At 43.8% G+C, this 16,904-nt stretch overlaps 1 protein-coding gene across 1 annotated transcript; it reads right to left on the bottom strand.

Annotated features, from left to right (window-relative positions):
• Positions 1-11,261: 11,261 nt before the first annotated feature.
• On the bottom strand, positions 11,262-15,636 carry LOC140468659 (probable G-protein coupled receptor 139). The gene is made up of 2 exons (XM_072564741.1): positions 15,582-15,636; positions 11,262-12,172 (listed from the first exon to the last, which is right to left on the bottom strand). Exons 1-2 carry the CDS (start codon positions 15,634-15,636, stop codon positions 11,262-11,264), a joined length of 966 nt encoding a protein of 321 aa, XP_072420842.1.
• Positions 15,637-16,904: the final 1,268 nt, after the last annotated feature.

Raw genomic sequence — 16,904 nt, 5'->3', positions numbered from 1 at the left:
AAAAATAAAAATGCCTCTCTGGTTCTTTTTTATTCATCTCACTCCAACCTAAAGCTTTAGTCTTCCATTCCACGACCCTGGGAAAAAGACTGAGCGCATTCAGACTATCTCTGCCTCCCATGGCCTCATCCAACTGGATAAGGACCACCCTTAGACTCTTGCGCTCTAAAGAAAAAGTAATTGCTTGTCTAACCTCTCCCTATAACGCAGACCTTTGAGTCAAGGTAACATTCTTGCAAATTTCTTCTGCATGCTTTCCAGTTTAATTCTATCCCTCCTCTAACACTCGAAGTGCGGTCTCAACAACGTTGAGACATCTGTATAACTGCAACATAAATTCCCAACTTCAATACTCAATGCCCTGACTAATGAAGACCAATGCGCAAATTGCCTTCTTCATTGCCCTGTCTACCTGTGACTACACTTTTAGAGAACCATGCACCTGGACTCCAAGATCCCTCTGCTCCACTATACTCCTTAATGTCCTAACATTCACCATGAAACTCCTACTTTGTTTGACTTTGCAAAACGCATAACCTGACACTGATCTGTATTAAACTCCATTTACCATTTCTCATACCACCTCCCCCGGTAACTAAGGTCTTGCTGCACTTCTGATATCCTTCCTCAGTTTCCATAATACCACTTATTTTAGTATCATCAGCAAACTTATACAACATCGAACAAAGAACATTACACTGCAGTACAAGCCCTTCACCTCTTGATGCTGCGCTGACCTGTAAAACCAATCTGCAACCCGTCAAACCTACTCTATTCAATTTCCATCTACATGGATGACAATTGCGGGCGGCACGTTGGGCCAGCAGTTAACACTGCTGCCTCCAAGGACACGGATTCGATTACAAACTCGGGCAACTGTCTGTGTGGAGTTTGCACATTCTCCCCGTGTCTGTGTACGTTTCCTACGGGTGCTCTGGTTTCCTCCCACAACCCAAAGAAGTTCAGGTCAGGTGAATTGACAATGTTGAATAGCCTATAGTGTTAGGTGCATGAGGCAAGGGTGAATATGGGGTCAGGTTGGGTTACTCTTCGGAGGGTCGATGTGGACTTGTTGGGCCAAAGAGCCGATTTCCATACTTAGGGAATCTAATTTCCATAGGGAATCTAATCTGCATATTGTTCCAACGACTATTGAAATGCCCTTAAAGTTGGCGATTCTCCTAGTTTTGCACGCAGGGTATTCCACATCCTTACTACTTCTGATTTGTAATCTTGATAATATTGCTGATACTGCCTTGCACATTATTCTTCAAAACAGTGAAATGGATAACAAACATTAAAGAGCCCAACCCCTAAGGTACTCCACGAGTCACTGGCCTCCACGCCGCCAAACATACTTCCACTATTACTCAATGTTTTTTACGATCAAGTAAATTTTGTATTCAATTAGCCACTCGAATTCCATGCGATCTCATCTTCCACAGCCGCCTACCACGTGATTGCATGTCAAAGTTATTACTGAAATCTATGTAGACTACTATCTCGTGCTCTGCCCTCGTCAAAATTCCTGGTCACTTCATCACCGAACTCTATCAAATTTGTGACACACGCTCACCCACTCACAACGCCATGCTAACCTTTCCCAATCAAACCCTATTTTTCCAGATTCTGTATATCTTATGCATCAGAATATTCTCAAGTCACCCAACTCGAACAGATATAAAGCCTATTGGCCGATAATTCCCAGGCTTTTCTTTGCAGCCCTTATTGCATAATGGCACACCTTTCCATACTATCCAGTCTTCCGGGACCACACCCGGTGCCAAAATATCAGCAAGGTTCACATAATTTCTTCTCTAGTCTCTTGCAGTGTTCTTGGATATGTCTGGTAAGGACTAGGAGATTTATCTAACTTCATGCACTCTAATACATTCCATGCCTCCTCTCCTACGAAATGCACTGCCTCCAAGACATTATCACTAACTTGCCCAAGTAATCAGGTCTTCGTATTTTTTTTTATTTCCTCCATAGTAAAAACAGAGGAGAAATGTTTATTGAGAACCTCGCCCATTTTCTGGAGTTCGAAACATCCATGTTCACTTTGTTCTCTCAGGTAACCTATACTCCCTGGAGTTATTCTTTCTCTCAAAATACTGGAAGTGCCTGTTCGGATTTCAGCCAAGGCTACACCGTGCCTCCTTTTCGTCCCTCCAGATCGCCTTATTTAGGAAACCCCTGGATTCCCTATATAGCTCCGGTCCTTTTCCTGTCCGGGCTGCTTCCTTCACTTTCTCTCACTCGCAATTGCTTCTTTCCATCATTGCAACTTCCGTCCCTCCGCTCCTCGTTTTCCATTTTCGACGCATTGGACGTCTGAGCAGAATTGGAACATTCGCTCCATAAGTCTGTCCCAACATTTTTTTCATAAGAACAGAAGAAACAGACGCTGTCTATCTGCCCCATAACACCAGCTCTTCTATTCAATGAGTTCAGAGCTGATATTCTCATGGACTCAGCTCCACTTACATTCCCGCTCATCACAACCAATGATTCATTTACTGTTCAAAAATTTATCTATCTTAGACTTAAAAATAAGCAAGATGGTAGCCACAACTACTTCATTGGGCAGCGAATACCAAAGAATCACAACACGTTTCTGAAGAATTTTCTCCTTAATAAAGTTGGTCAGGATAAGCCATGGAACGACAGATCAGTGAGCCTGACGTCAGTGGTGGGCACCTTCCTGGTGGGAATCCTGAGAGGTAGGATGCACATGTAATTGAAAAGGCAAGGACTGATTAGGGACAGTAAACACGGCTTTGTGCGCGGAAAATCATGTCTTACAAGTTTGATTGAGTTATTTGAAGAAATAATTAAGAGGTTTGATGAGGACAGAACGATAGATTTGATCTATATAGACATCAGTAAGGCTTTCGAAAAGGCTCCCCGTGGGAGAGTGGTTAGCAAGGTGAGATCTCGTGGAATAAAGGAAGAACTAGCCATTTGGATGCAAAACATTCTCAAAAGTAGGAGACAGAGGGTGGTTGTAGAGGGTTGTTTATCAGACTGGAAGCCTGTGACCAGTGGAGTGCCACAATAATGGTGCTGAGTCCACTACTTTTCATCGTTCATATAAATGGTTTGGTTGTGACCATAAGAGGCATAGTTAGTAAGTTTGCAGATGACACCAAAATTGGAGGTGTAGTGGACAGCGAAGAAGATTACCTCAGGTTACAAGGGGATCTAAATCAATGAGCTAATAGGTTGAGAAGTGGGAGATGGAGTTAAATTTAGATAAATGTGAGGTGCTACATTTTGGGAAAGCAAAACGTAGCAGAACTTATGCACTTAATGATAAGTTCTGAGAGAGTGCTTTTGAACAAAGAGACCTTGGATGCGGACTCCTTGAATGTGGAGTCGCAGGTAAGTGAGATAGTGAAGAAGGCGTTTTGTTATGCTTTCCATGATTGGTCAGAGTATTGAGCACAGACTTTGGGAGGTCATGTTGCGGCTTTACAGGACATTGGTTCGGCCACTATTGGAATATTGTGTACAATTCTGGTCTTCTTCCTGTCAATAAAATGTTGCGAAACTTGAAATGCTTCAGAAAAGATTTGCAATGATGTTGCCAGGATTAGAGGTTCTGAGATATACGGAGAGGTCGAATAGGCTAGAGCGTTTTTCCCTGGAGCGTCGGCGGCTGAGGGGTGATAGTACAGAGGTTTATAAGGTCATGAGGGGCATGGATATGATAAAGTGGCAGCTTTTTGACGCAGCAGCTGGTACGTGGACATAATGAGCTGCCAGAGGAAATGCTGCAGGCTGGTGCAATTGCAACATTTAAAAGCTCTCTGGATGGGTATATGAATACGAAGGTTTTGAAGGGATATGGACCAGGTGCCAGCTGGTGGGGTTTGTGGCGTCATGGTGGCTCACAGCAACAGGGTTCCGGGTTTGATTCCAACCTCGGGTGACTATACAACATAGGTAAAAAAAAAAATGACTGCATTTGCTGGAAACCAGATTCTGGATGAGTGGTGCTGAAAGAGCACAGCAGTTCAGGCAGCATCCAAGGAGCTTCGAAGACGACGTTTCGGGCAAAAGCCCTTCATCAGGAATAAAGCCAGTGAGCCTGAAGCGTGGAGAGATAAGCTAGAGGAGTGTGGGGGTGGGGAGAAAGTAGCATTGAGTACAGTGGGGGAGGGGATGAAGGTGATAGGTCAAGGAGGAGATGGTGGAGTGGCTAGGTGGAAAAGAAGAGAGGCAGGTAGGACAAGTCATGGGGACAGTTACTGAGCTGGAAGTTTAGAACTAGGGAGAGGTGGGGGAAGGGGATATAAGGAAACTGTTGAAGTCCACATTGATGCCCTGGGGTTGAAGCGTTCCGAGGCGGAAGATGAGGCGTCCTTCCTCCAGGCGTTTGGTGGTGAGGGAGCGGCGGTGAAGGAGGCCCAGGACCTCCATGTCCTCGGCAGAGTGGGAGGGGAAGTTGAAATGTTGGGCCGCGGGGCGGTGTGGTTGATTGGTGCGGATGTCCCGGAGATGCTCCCTAAAGTGCTTTGCTAGGAGGCGCCCAGTCTCCTCAATGTAGAGGAGACCGCATCAAGAGCAACGGATAAAATAAATGAAATTAGTGGATGTGCAAGTAAAACTTTGATGGATGTGGAAGGCTCCTTTAGGGCCTTGGATAGAGGTGAGGGAGGAGGTGTGGGCACAAGTTTTACAGTTCCTGCCAGGATTGGAGGGTGGGTTGTTTGGGGGCGTGTACCTGACCAGGTAGTCGCGTAGGCAACGGTCTTTGAAGAGGTGTAAAGGGGTGGGGAGGGAAATATATCCCTGGTAGTGGGGTCTGTTTGGAGGTGGCGGAAATGTCGGCGGATGATTTGGTTTATGCGTAGTTTGGTAGGGTGGAAGGTGAGCACCAGGGGCGTGCTGTCCTTGTTAGGGTTGGAGTGGTGGGGTCTGAGGGCAGAGGTGCGGGATGTAGACGAGATGCGTTGGAGGGCATCTTTAAACACGTCGGATGTGAATTTGTGGTCTCTAAAGAAGGAGGCCATCTGGTGTGTTCTGTGGTGGAACCGGTCCCCCTGGGAGCAGATCCGGTGGAAGCGAAGGAATTGGGAATACGGGATGGCATTTTTGCAAAAGGTATGGTGGGAAGAGGTGTAATCCAGGTAGCTGTGGGAGTCGGTGGGTTTGTAAAAAGTGTCAGTGTCAAGTCGGTCGTCATTAATGGAGATGGAGAGGTCCAGGAAGGGGAAGGAAGTGTCAGAGATGGTCCAGGTAAATTTAAGGTCAGGGTGGAATGTGTTGGTGAAGTTGATGAAGTGCTCAACCTCTTCGCAAGAGCACAAGGTTGCGCCAATGCAGTCATCAATGTAGCGGGGGAAGAGGTGGGGAGTGGTGCCGGTGTAATTACAGAAGATCAACTGCCCTACGTTGCCAACAAAGAGACAGGCATAGCTGGGGCACATACGTGTGCCCATGGCTACCCCATTGGTCTGGAGGATGTGGGGGAATTCAAAGGAAAAATTGTTAAGGGTGAGGACCAGTTCGGCCAAACGAATGAGAGTGTCGGTGGAAGGGTACTGTTGGGGACGTCTGGAGAGGAAAAAATGGAGAGCTTGGATGCCCTGGTCATGGCGGATGGAGGTGTAGAGGGATTGGATATCCATGGTGAAGATGAGGTGTTGGGGGCCAGGGAAACCGAAGTCTTGGAGGAGGTGGAGGGCATGGGTGGTGTCTCGAACGTATGTGGGGAGTTCCTGGAACGGGGGCATATGACAGTGTCGAATTAGGTAGAGATGAGTTCAGTGCGGCAGGAGCATGCTGAGATAATGTGTCGGCCAGGGTGGTCAGGCTTGTGGATCTTGGGAAGGAGGTAGAGCAAAGCAGTGCGGTGTTCCCGGACTATGAGGTTGAAAGCTGTGGGTGGGAGATCTCCTGAGGTGATGAGGTTCCGTATTGTCTTGGAGATGATGGTTTGGTGATGGGGGTGGGGTCATGGTCGAGGGGGCAGTAGGAGGAGGTGTCGTCGAGTTGACGTTTTGCTTCAGTGGTGGAGAGGTCAGTGTGCAAGACTACCACTGCGCCCCCTTTATCCGCTGACTTGATGGTGAGGTTGGGATTGGAGCAGAGGGATTGGAGGGCTGCGCATTCTGAGGGTGAGAGGTTGGAGTGGGGTAGGGATGTAGACAGGTTGAGGCAGTTAATGACCCAGCGGCAATTGGAAATGAAGAGTTTGAGGCCAGGTAATAGGCCAGCGCGGGGTGTCCAGGTGGATGCAGTGTGTTGGAGGTGGGCGAATGGGTCCTCAGAAGGTGGGCGGGAGTCCTGATTGTGAAAGTAAACTCGGAGGCGGAGGCGACAGAAGAATTGTTCGACATCACGGCGTGTATTAAATTCATTGATACGTGGACGGAGGGGGATGAAGGTGAGTCCTTTGTTGAGGACTGATCGTTCGTCCTCAGTGAGGGTGAGGTCTGGGGGGATGATGAAAATTCGGCAGGGCCGGCATCTGGCATCTGGTGTAGATCTGGGAGTGGGGACGGAACCTGTAACTGGAGTGGGTGTGATGGTAGGGGGAATGGTGTGGAGTCATAAACAGGGGTAGTGTTCCCCTTGGGGTCCTGGGGGGTGGGGATAGTGACAGTGGGATCTTTGGGGGCGCATGTCAACAGAATGCAAAAGAGTGGTGATGGTGCGGGCGGAAGTGGTGGTGACCATGGCAGTAGGGGTGGCGGAAGTCACTGAGCATGTGGCATCAACGATGATGTGAAGGGGAGAAGTGATGTCAGGTGTGATGCATGAGGAATTGTGAGGGGTGGAAGTGGTTGTGGAAGTTGCCATGTTGGGGGCGGAAGTGACCTCATCAATCATCGTGGGGATGGTTGCTGCATCAGCCGCATGGCTCATGGTGGAATAGGTTCCGAGGCCAGGGGAATGTTCTGGAATATTTGAGGAGCGCTGGTTATGGAGATTGGTGGATAAAAGTTTGTTGTACTTTTAGTTTTTGATGTTTGAGATGGAATTGAAGTACGGAAGTACTCCTGAGGATGTAGTACAGATTGGGTCCTTTGCAATTCTGTGAGAGTGTGGCCCTCAGCTGAGGCAGGGCTGATTGGAGAGAGGTTAGAGAGCAGTACAGGGCCTTTGGCCCTCGATGTTGCGCCGTTCTAAGCCCACCTAACCTACACTAGCCCACTATCCTCCATCTACCTATCCAATGCACGTTTAACTGCCCATAAAGAGGGAGAGTCCGCTACTGGCAGGGCATTCCATGAACTCACGACTCGTTGAGTAACGAATCCACCCCTAACATCTGTCCTATACCTACCACCCCTCAATTTAAAGCTATGCCCCCTCCTAATAGCTGACTCCATATGTGGGTAAAGGTTCTCATGGTCAACCCTATCTAAACCCCTAATCATCTTGTGCACCTCAATCAAGTCACCCATAAACCTTCTTTTCTCCAATTTGAATAGCCCCAAGCGCCTCAGCCTTTCCTCATATGATCTTCCTACCATACCAGGCAACATCCTGGTAAACCTCCTCTGCCCCAGTTCCAGTGCCTCCACATCCTTCCCATAGTATGGCGACCAAATCTGCGTGGAGTTTGGACATTCTCCCCGTGTCTGCGTGGGAATCCTCCAGGTGCTCCGGTTTTCTCCTACAGCACCAAAGATGTACAGATTAGGTGAACTGGACGTGCTTAATATGTCAATTAGGTGCATTAGTCAGAGGGAAATGGGGTTTGTGTGGGTTACTCTTTGGAGTGTTGGTGTGAACCTTTTGGGCCGAAGGGCATGTTTCCTCACTGTAGGGACACTAATCTAATCACGCTAATCTGGATTAGATTGGGATATCCCGTCACATGGACGAGTTGGACCGAAGAATCTGTTTCCGTGCTGTTTACCTGTTACCATAGATCTTTTCTGCCTCATTTGGCGGTAATCTCCCGAAGTCTAGTTTCTCCTGCAAATGGCATCAATTTCCCTGTTTCTATCCCCTTCATAATTTTAAATATTTCTAAAACATTCATTCTTCATGCTTCTAAATTACAATTGACATGCTCCCAATCTACTCAATGTCTCCTCATACGCCAACCACTCCAATGCCAGTGCGTCTGTTCTCAAATAAGGTAAAACGTACTTTGTAGCATGGTTGATAAATTTGAAAACGCAATTCTTCCGCCTTCTTCCTGAAAGTCTCCATCCCTTTACCAATTCAGAACCTATCTATTCCTTTAGAACCTGCCTGAGAAAGTGTCACTCGATCCTAAGTGTTGACTCTGATTTCTATCCCACGATGCTTCAAGACTTGTTCAACATTTGCAGCAAATTCTGCTTTTGTTTCTGATTCACAGCATCTTCATGTATTTTGGTTATTACCCATCTATCTTGATCATATGTGCGCTCAGTAACCTGGACTCTACAGCCTTCTGCGGCAATGAGTGTCACAAATTCACCACCCTCTGTTTGAAGAAATTCCTATTCATCGCAGTTCTAAATTGACATCCCTTCACTTTGCGGCTTTGCCTTCTACCCAAGACTGTCCTATCTTTGGAACTATCTTCCCTATGTCTGGTCTATCCAAGCCACCCATTATTGTGTAAGATTTAAGAGCTTTCCTCCTTATCCTTCTAAACTCCATGGATTGCAGACGCAAAGGACTCTATTTCTTCTCATATGATAAGCCCAACATAACTCTGATCTTTGTTATAAATTTTCTATAGACCCCCTCCATAGCCGTCACATTTTTCCAGAGCTATGAGCCCGACAACTGATCATTCTGTGCAAAATGCAGTCTGTTGAGAGTCTCATATTGCTTCAGCAGTACGTCCCTATTCATATTCGCGAGACCTCCTGTAACACGTGCTAACACTGCAAGTGCCTTCCTAACTGCCAACTGAACCACGCCCAGTAACCTTACGAGGATTCTGAACAGCGAATGTGAAGATGATTTCTACTTCAGTATTCCAAAGCCTTTCCACATTTAAAATGATTTACCTTCAGCTCCATCTACTTTGCTCCCTGAAACATCCTCCTCTCAGCTACAGGTTGCACACGAAATTAGGAATACTATTGAATCTAAAGAGGGGATGGATAAAATGGTCAAAAAAGGCAAACCTGAGCTTGAGGAGCATTTCAGAATTCAGAAAGAGAAAACAAAAAGATTGGTTAAGTTCGGAAAAATCGAACACGAGTATAAAATGCAGGGAACATCAACATATTACTGTCAAGCTTTCCGAGGATATGTAAAGAAAATATTGATTTGGGATGTCAAATGCGAATCCCTTAAGATCAAACATCGGTGAAAAAGTAACAGGAAGGGACAATGGAAATGGTAGAAAAATTAAACAAGTATTGCGGTTCTCTCCTCACAAATATCCTTCCAGAAGGTTTCTGTCATTAAAATGTGACACTCAAGAAAATTCTTTAAGATATAAAGAAGCATTTTGGCGAAACTCATGGGTTTAAACGCGACAAATAACCAGTTCGTCTTATTTCTGCACTGGCGAGTGATAAAGACAGTGCTCCTGGAAATATTGTTGTCATTTTTCAAAATTCTGCCGGCTCTGAAACAATACGTATCAATTGGAGAGTGGTAAGAGGAACCACACGTTTAAAAATGGAAGGAGAGAACTCAGAAAGGGAATGATAGAGCAGTTAGCCTTACAGTAATAGGACAATTCTCGAATCTGCGATAAATAAAAAGATGAAAAGCCCATTTAGCAAGCATTAAAAGGATCAAACAAAAACATTTTTTGATGATGAAACCAGTCGAGTAGAGAAGGATGAAACAGTGGATTGAGTGGATTTGCATAACATGTCGGCTTTTGATAATGTTTCAAAGGACAAGTTAATGGACAAGTTTAATTGCATAGATTGGACAGTAATAAATGGCCATGTATTGAGAATTGTTTTGCAGACTATACATAGATAATGAGAATGTATTTTATTTTCCGGATGGCGGACAATAAGTAGCGTGATAGCCTGTGCCCATCTCGTCATTGTATATATTAACAACGTAGAGGAGAGAAATAAAGGCAATATTTCCAAATTGGCCAAGGACACAAACCTAAGCATGTTTATAATTTGCAACAAGGCTTCAGGGCAATGAAGAACATTTGAGTGAGTGGCAGGTGCAGTAATAATGTGCAATAAAGTAAAGTTCGCACTTAAGTCTAAAAAGTAACGCAGGAAGTCAAAGCATTGCTAAAGTATAATATTTTGAGAAGACTGGTTAGACAAATAGATTTAGATGACCTTGTGCATGAATCGGGAATGATTCAATGAAAGTAAATAGGCAGGTGTAGTAAACAATTAGGAAGGCAAATGATATACTGACCTCCATTGCAAGAGATTCTGAGTTCAGAAATAAGAATGTCTTAATGTCGTGATCTAAGACATTAGCGAGATCACACGTGAAGTATTGTGTGCAGTTTTGACCTCTCTTTTCAAAAAAGGACAATGCGTCTTATAGGACCTTCAGTAGATGTTCCCTGCATTGGTACTGGGATGGTCCATCTGAAACTTTGCTGTCTGCTTGGTCAAATCAAGATGCTGAAGAGAGGAGAGCCTGATTTACTAAGATAACTGTCAATCACAGGGCTCGGGTATTCAATTTAGACAAATATAGCTCCATGAATGAATGCTGCTGCATTCGATCATCAAATGAATATGCATGATTGGATTCAGAAGTTGCCACTAATAGTCTACAATGACCTATTTAATGTATTCGAAAATCACTGAATGCAGCTAGATGATTTACTGAGGAGACTGTCAGACACAGGACAGAGCTTCCAGCGTGCCCGTAAATCTCTCTACATGTTTTTTTTTGTTTATTAACAAAAATATTCGACATCTGGCTAGTTTTGAAACGTTGAATTTTGGGAAACCTTAATCGGGGTTTTTTATTGGGCTAGTGCGATAGAAGGGGAAATTAAACTTATCTTTGAGGAAGGAGTTGTAAATAGGTGTTAGTTAATGTAAGTTGATTATTCTCTGTTATATGTTAAGAAATAAAATTTCTAATTTTTACTTTAAAATAGTTCTTGTCCTGTTGAGTTTTCACAGCTTACTGCACGGGATTTTTGTGCAGCTGCTTTAAATTAAGCAGGAGGGTTTGGTGTGTGTTGCAACAATGGATTATGAAAGGAAGCTTATCAGGGACAACCTAAGCAATAAGAAGAAATTATATAGTCATAGTCAAAGAGATGCACACACAGGAACAGACCCTTGGGTTCAATTCGTTCATGCTGACCAGCAATCCTGAATAAATCTAGTCCGTAAATCTCTCTACATGTTTTTTTTGTTTATTAATTGAACAATTGATGTCACCGGATATCTCACAGTGCACAGAACTTGCTCTCTGAACTTTGACTGTGTAACGCCATAAATAAATGTATTTGTGCAGCAACTTAAATTCCGTAATATCCAACCAACTTCCTTAAATACATATTCAGAATCACTGTACTCCCAGGGATTTATTCTTTTCACGTTGTAATAAAAGAATTCTATAACGTACACCAACCATAGAACTATGAAGGTTCCAGATATGGTGAAGAGTAAAATCATAGACTTTCTTCTGTTCTCCATTTCTGGATCACCGGAATTCTCTCTTGTGCTCTGACCCCTCAGTCCTTTGCGGACATGACTGGCGATTAGAATGTGTCTGACTGTCAGAACATTGTGCAACAGTATTAAAAAGAAAGGAAACAATGGTGTTAAGACCCTGTCAAGCCAGCCAAATGCCACCCATCCAGGTTCAGTATAATAGATAGGCTTTCGAGAACAGAGCCGAGGGACATTATTGATTATGATCCATGGTTGGTATGTAAAGTACTGAGGAATGTTTTTTAAACAGAATAGCACAGTGGTTGCTGCGAGAAACGCAGATGATGTTTTCTTCGTGCAGTATTTTGCTTTTAGCTTGTGACAGCAAATGGCCACAAATCTGTCAAAGGTGAAAGTGACGGTGAACCAGACAGAACAGTCTGTTGCTGCTCGGAGCAAGACATCAGTCGCACTACACACAGGTGTTAACTCGAGGAATGAGCCGGGAAAATAGTAATAATTGATACGCCATAATATAACCTCTGTGACAATAACCAGTAGATCTGCTGTTGCCATGGCCACCAGGTAACGAGTTGTGCAGGTAGACAGGCCACACTTTCCACGAGACAGGATGACAATTCCGAGTAAGTTAACTGCGAGAGAGAGAAAAGAGAAATAAAACTAGATAGTAATGAACAAATGTACTCTATGTTTGAGCCTATAATTTATTCTTTATTGACAGTCTTAACTTTGAACAGCTGGGTTCCCCACTGCATCACATAACACACTCAATATCCAAGATCAAACATCATTATCAAAATATCATACTCATGCCAGCTGTTTGCTGGAAAACTTTTGATCTTCAGGATTTTCTGAAGTTAGAAGGCTAGGGCGAAGGGTGTCGAGGACGAATGAGGTTCGTGCTGTCATTTAATTGTGACTGCAACTGCAACATGCTATCTTGTTGCCCGGCCAACATCTCTGCCCCAGGCTTGTTGAAGTACACAAGTGAAGCTCAGGGCAAGGAGGGAAAAAATAATTCCCAAAACACATCACCTCAGACAGGTCTGGGCAAGTTCAGTTTGCCACTTTTCCATGCAAAATTCCTTCTGTTCTACATACCATTGCATTCTTTGATGTCCTTTCCCATTTTCCTCAATGCAACCAATTTTTATGTCATCTGAAAAACTGCACATCAAACCACCAGCATCTTATTGCAAATCACATATGTTTGTGCGATTTATATATATATATATATACAAGTCACGAAAACACACATTCATAGATCGGCAGAAAGATTGATAGATAGATAGATAGATAGATAGATAGATAGATAGATAGACAGACAGACAGACAGACAGACAGACAGACAGACAGACAGATATCAAGAAAGGCAACAGAGGACGCAGCACTGCGCCTTGTGAAATGCCAATTGATACAGACGTCTAATCTAGAAAGTTGAAAATCACACAACACCAGGTTATAGTCCAATAGGTTTACTTGGAAGCACTAGGTTTTTGAGCGTCGCTCCTTCATCTTTTAGTTCTGAACAGCTGAAAGCTAGTACTTCCATATAAACCTGTTGGACTATTTTTAACTTTGTACATCCCAGTGCAACACCGACATCTCCAAATCCAAACCAGAAATGCATCGCTCCATAACTGTTCTTGACTTCTATGAATATGTTAGGTCTGTATCCAACTTGTTTCTGATGAAATTTGCAGGAAAAACAAACTAGAAGGTGATTTATTAAATTCCATAATAACGACCATGTATCCAATATTCATTGTGTTTTCCTCAAGAACCATTTTTGTCACTTCCTTTGTTTACCTTGTGCGAGGATCTGTTAGCAAAAGGCATAAGATCCAAGTAAAGTCAGTACATTTCCAAGTCAGGGTGGTGAGTGGCTTGGAGGGGAACCTCCAGGTGGTTCTGTTCCGAAATACCTGCTGACCTTGCCCTCCAGGATGGAATTGATCGTGAATTTGGAAGTTGCAGTCGAAGGTTCTTTGGTAAATTTCTGCAGTACATCTTGTTGATAGCAAACATTTTTGATTCTGAGCGCCAGTGGAGGACGGATTGAATATTTTTAGATGTAGTGTCAATCAAGCGGATTGGTTTGTCTTGGTTGGTGTCAGCTTCTTCGGTGTTGTTGGAGCTGCACCAATTCAGGCAAGTGGAGAGTATTCCAGCACTTCACTTGAAGATGGTGGGCAGAATTTGGCGTGTCAGGAGGTGAGTTACTCTTCGCAGTATCCCGCAGTATCTGACCTGCTCTTGACTAGATTAGATTCCCTACAGAGCGGAAACAGTCCCTTTGGCCCAACAAGTCCACACCGATCCTCCAAACAGTAACGCACACAAACACATTCCCGTACTCCCTACTAATGCAACTATCACTATGGGCAATTTAGCATGGCCAATTCACCTGATCTTGCGCCCATTATGTTTACGTGCTGAGTCCAGTTGAGTTACTGGTCAATACAATCTTCAAGGATGTTGATAATGGGGGATTCAATGATGGTAATGCCATTGAATGTCGAGGGGCGGTGGTTAGAGTGTCGCTTATTGGTGCTGGTCATTGTCTGGGATTTGTGTAGCGCAAATGTTGCTTGCCACTTGACGGAGCAAGCCTGGATATTGTCCAGATCTTGTTGCATTTGAGCACGGACTGTTTCACCATCTCGGAGTCACAAAGTGTGCTGATCACTGTGCATTCATCTATGAACATCCCCACTTCTGACATTATGACAGAGGAAAGATATTTGATGAAGCAGCTGAAGACTTTAGGACCTAGAGCACTACACTGGGGGACTCCTATGACAGTTTCGGTAAGTGTGAACACCAAACAGACATTGTGGAGGCAATGCATCAACATCATATTGAAATTACTCTCCACTTTGCTGTTTGGCAGCTGTCCCACGTTGCATTGCTTTGACTTCTAACAGATCTAGCAACTCAAGTCTGGGCACTGTGGGACATCATCAGCAGCAGAATTGTACTCCAGCACAATTTGTAACTTCAGAGCCCGGTAATGCCCTTCCATATCATGAACATCAAGCCAGGAATTAAAGCCTCGTCAAATGGAGACTACATGCCAGGAGCAGCACCAGGCACACCTGAAGATGGGGTATCAGCCTGATGAAGCAACCAAACTGAATACATCTAACTTGCATATCAAACACTTTTTATTTATAGACAATGCCAAGCAATAGATCAGATCTCAGTTGTGCAGTATTGCCACCTCCAGTTGTCCATGGTTATGAACAATTAAATAGATCACTGGAGAAGAAGGTTCCACAAATATTCACTTCCTCAATAACAGAAGAGTACAGTCTATCTTCAGTCAGACATGGCAAGTGGATGATCGGTCTTGGCATTCTCCATACTCCCCAGCAATACAGATAACATGTTCAATCAATTTGACTCATTTGACCTGATAACAAGAAATATTTGAAGAGACTGGATTCTGCAAACGGTCTGGGCACTGACCACATTCTGACAGTAGTACAAAAGATTTGTGCTCCTAAAATTGCCTCTATCCGGCCATGCTGTTCTAGTAAAGTTACAACACTGGCATTTACCCGACAATATGCAAAATGACACAAGAATGTCACGTACTCAAAAAAATCAGGACAAATTCAACTCAGCCAATTACTGTCCCATCAGTCTACTCTCGATGATTAGCAAAGTGATGGAGGATGCCAGCAACAATGTTATCAAGCAACACTTTCCATACAATGACCGTCTCAGTGATCCCTAGCTAAGATGCCGCCGGGGCCACTCAAGTCCTAACCTCATTTTAGGTTTGGTTCTAACACGGACAAAAAGAGCTGAAAATCAGAAGTGAGGTGAGAGTGATATCCAAGTAGCTGTTAACCGAGTTTGAAATTATGGACTGCTGCAAAGCTGGATTCATAGGTTAACGGGGGCAAATTCTCCATAATTGACACAAACGGAGATGGTCATGGTTTTTGGCAATCAGTCATCTCCGTTCCCAGTCACAGCAGAAAATCATGATATCATGGACCTCACAGACAGATAAGGTAATTAATGACTTACCGGGAACACCAATGAGAGCAAGAATCGCGTAATATATTTTCAGCCCGTATTGCATTGGGTAATGCATTTATAATCCAAATTTGATCGATCCCTTATAACTGGAGGCAAGTGATATTCTCTGATCTGATATTTCCCTGAACTTTACATTTATTACATTTCAAAGACCTCCCAGAGGTCACTGTTGCAACACAATTTTCAATTTAGCTTTCTTTCCATAAACAAAATGGAGGAAACTATTACGACAATCTGTTAATTCCCTGCTGCAATTGAGTATATTTTGAAGCGAAAAAAAATCATCAAATATTGGAAAATAGCACCAATTGCAACCAATATTAAATCAGAAATTGTGTTATCCATTCATTAGCCTATCTCTTCCGCCAAACTAGATTTCACACTGTCTCATCGTTGCCTTTTATTGATTTGTGAACTCTCAATAAATTAGATTTAAAATGTTACACTGTATCTCAGAAATGTTCTCCTGTCGTCTAAGGTTAACAATCTTCTTTAACTCTGTATATGCTGTTATTAAATAATTTTACTTTTGTCTTCACTTTGCAGAGTTTTGCTAATATACAAATCTAAAGCATTTGAACATCGCTAAAAGCACCTCAGTCTCGTGGAATGCTTTCATTGAAGCATCAACACAATCAAACAAAGACGTGATGTTGAAATTTACTTCGTTTGACTTGCATGCAAGATGTTGGAAGTAGCATGCAGTCAAAGAATCTCTGTTGTGTGAACGCAGGTCACTTGGCCCAAAGAGTCGACATTGATCCTCTAAAGATCATCCCATACAGTCCATTCCTTCCATTTCCTATGAACAACCCAACTAGCTTACATGTCCCTGGACATGATGGATGATGTCTCATGGCCAATCTACCTAACCTGCACATCTTGCAATGGCGGAGGAAGTCCTTGTGGACACGGGGTGTGTGTGCAAACTCCTTATAGAGAGTTGCCCACGTCTGGAATCGAACCCAGGGCTCCAGCGCTGTGAGGCAGCAATGAAGACCAAATAACCACTCTGCTGCCCATGCATTACACGAGTTATCACTCTATGCCCATTGAAAAAGAAGCAAAAATCGACAATTCGATCCCATGAGCCTACTCCTTCATTCAATTGATAATGGCTGATCTGACGTTCCACTTCATCACCCTTGCTCTGTAAGTGGTCTAAGTGGTGCTTTAAACAAAAGGTCATATATCAACTCTGTAGCCCGTCTGGCACACTTTACTTCCCTCTGTTTAACTCTCATACACACAGTAAATCTCACTCACAGCTTCTGTCAGACTTCGTCCCAAAAAGTGAAACTCCGTCTCCCA

The sequence above is a fragment of the Chiloscyllium punctatum genome, chromosome 47, assembly GCF_047496795.1.
Source record: "Chiloscyllium punctatum isolate Juve2018m chromosome 47, sChiPun1.3, whole genome shotgun sequence".
NCBI lineage: Eukaryota > Metazoa > Chordata > Chondrichthyes > Orectolobiformes > Hemiscylliidae > Chiloscyllium > Chiloscyllium punctatum.
This window is presented reverse-complemented; position numbering and strand designations above follow the sequence as displayed.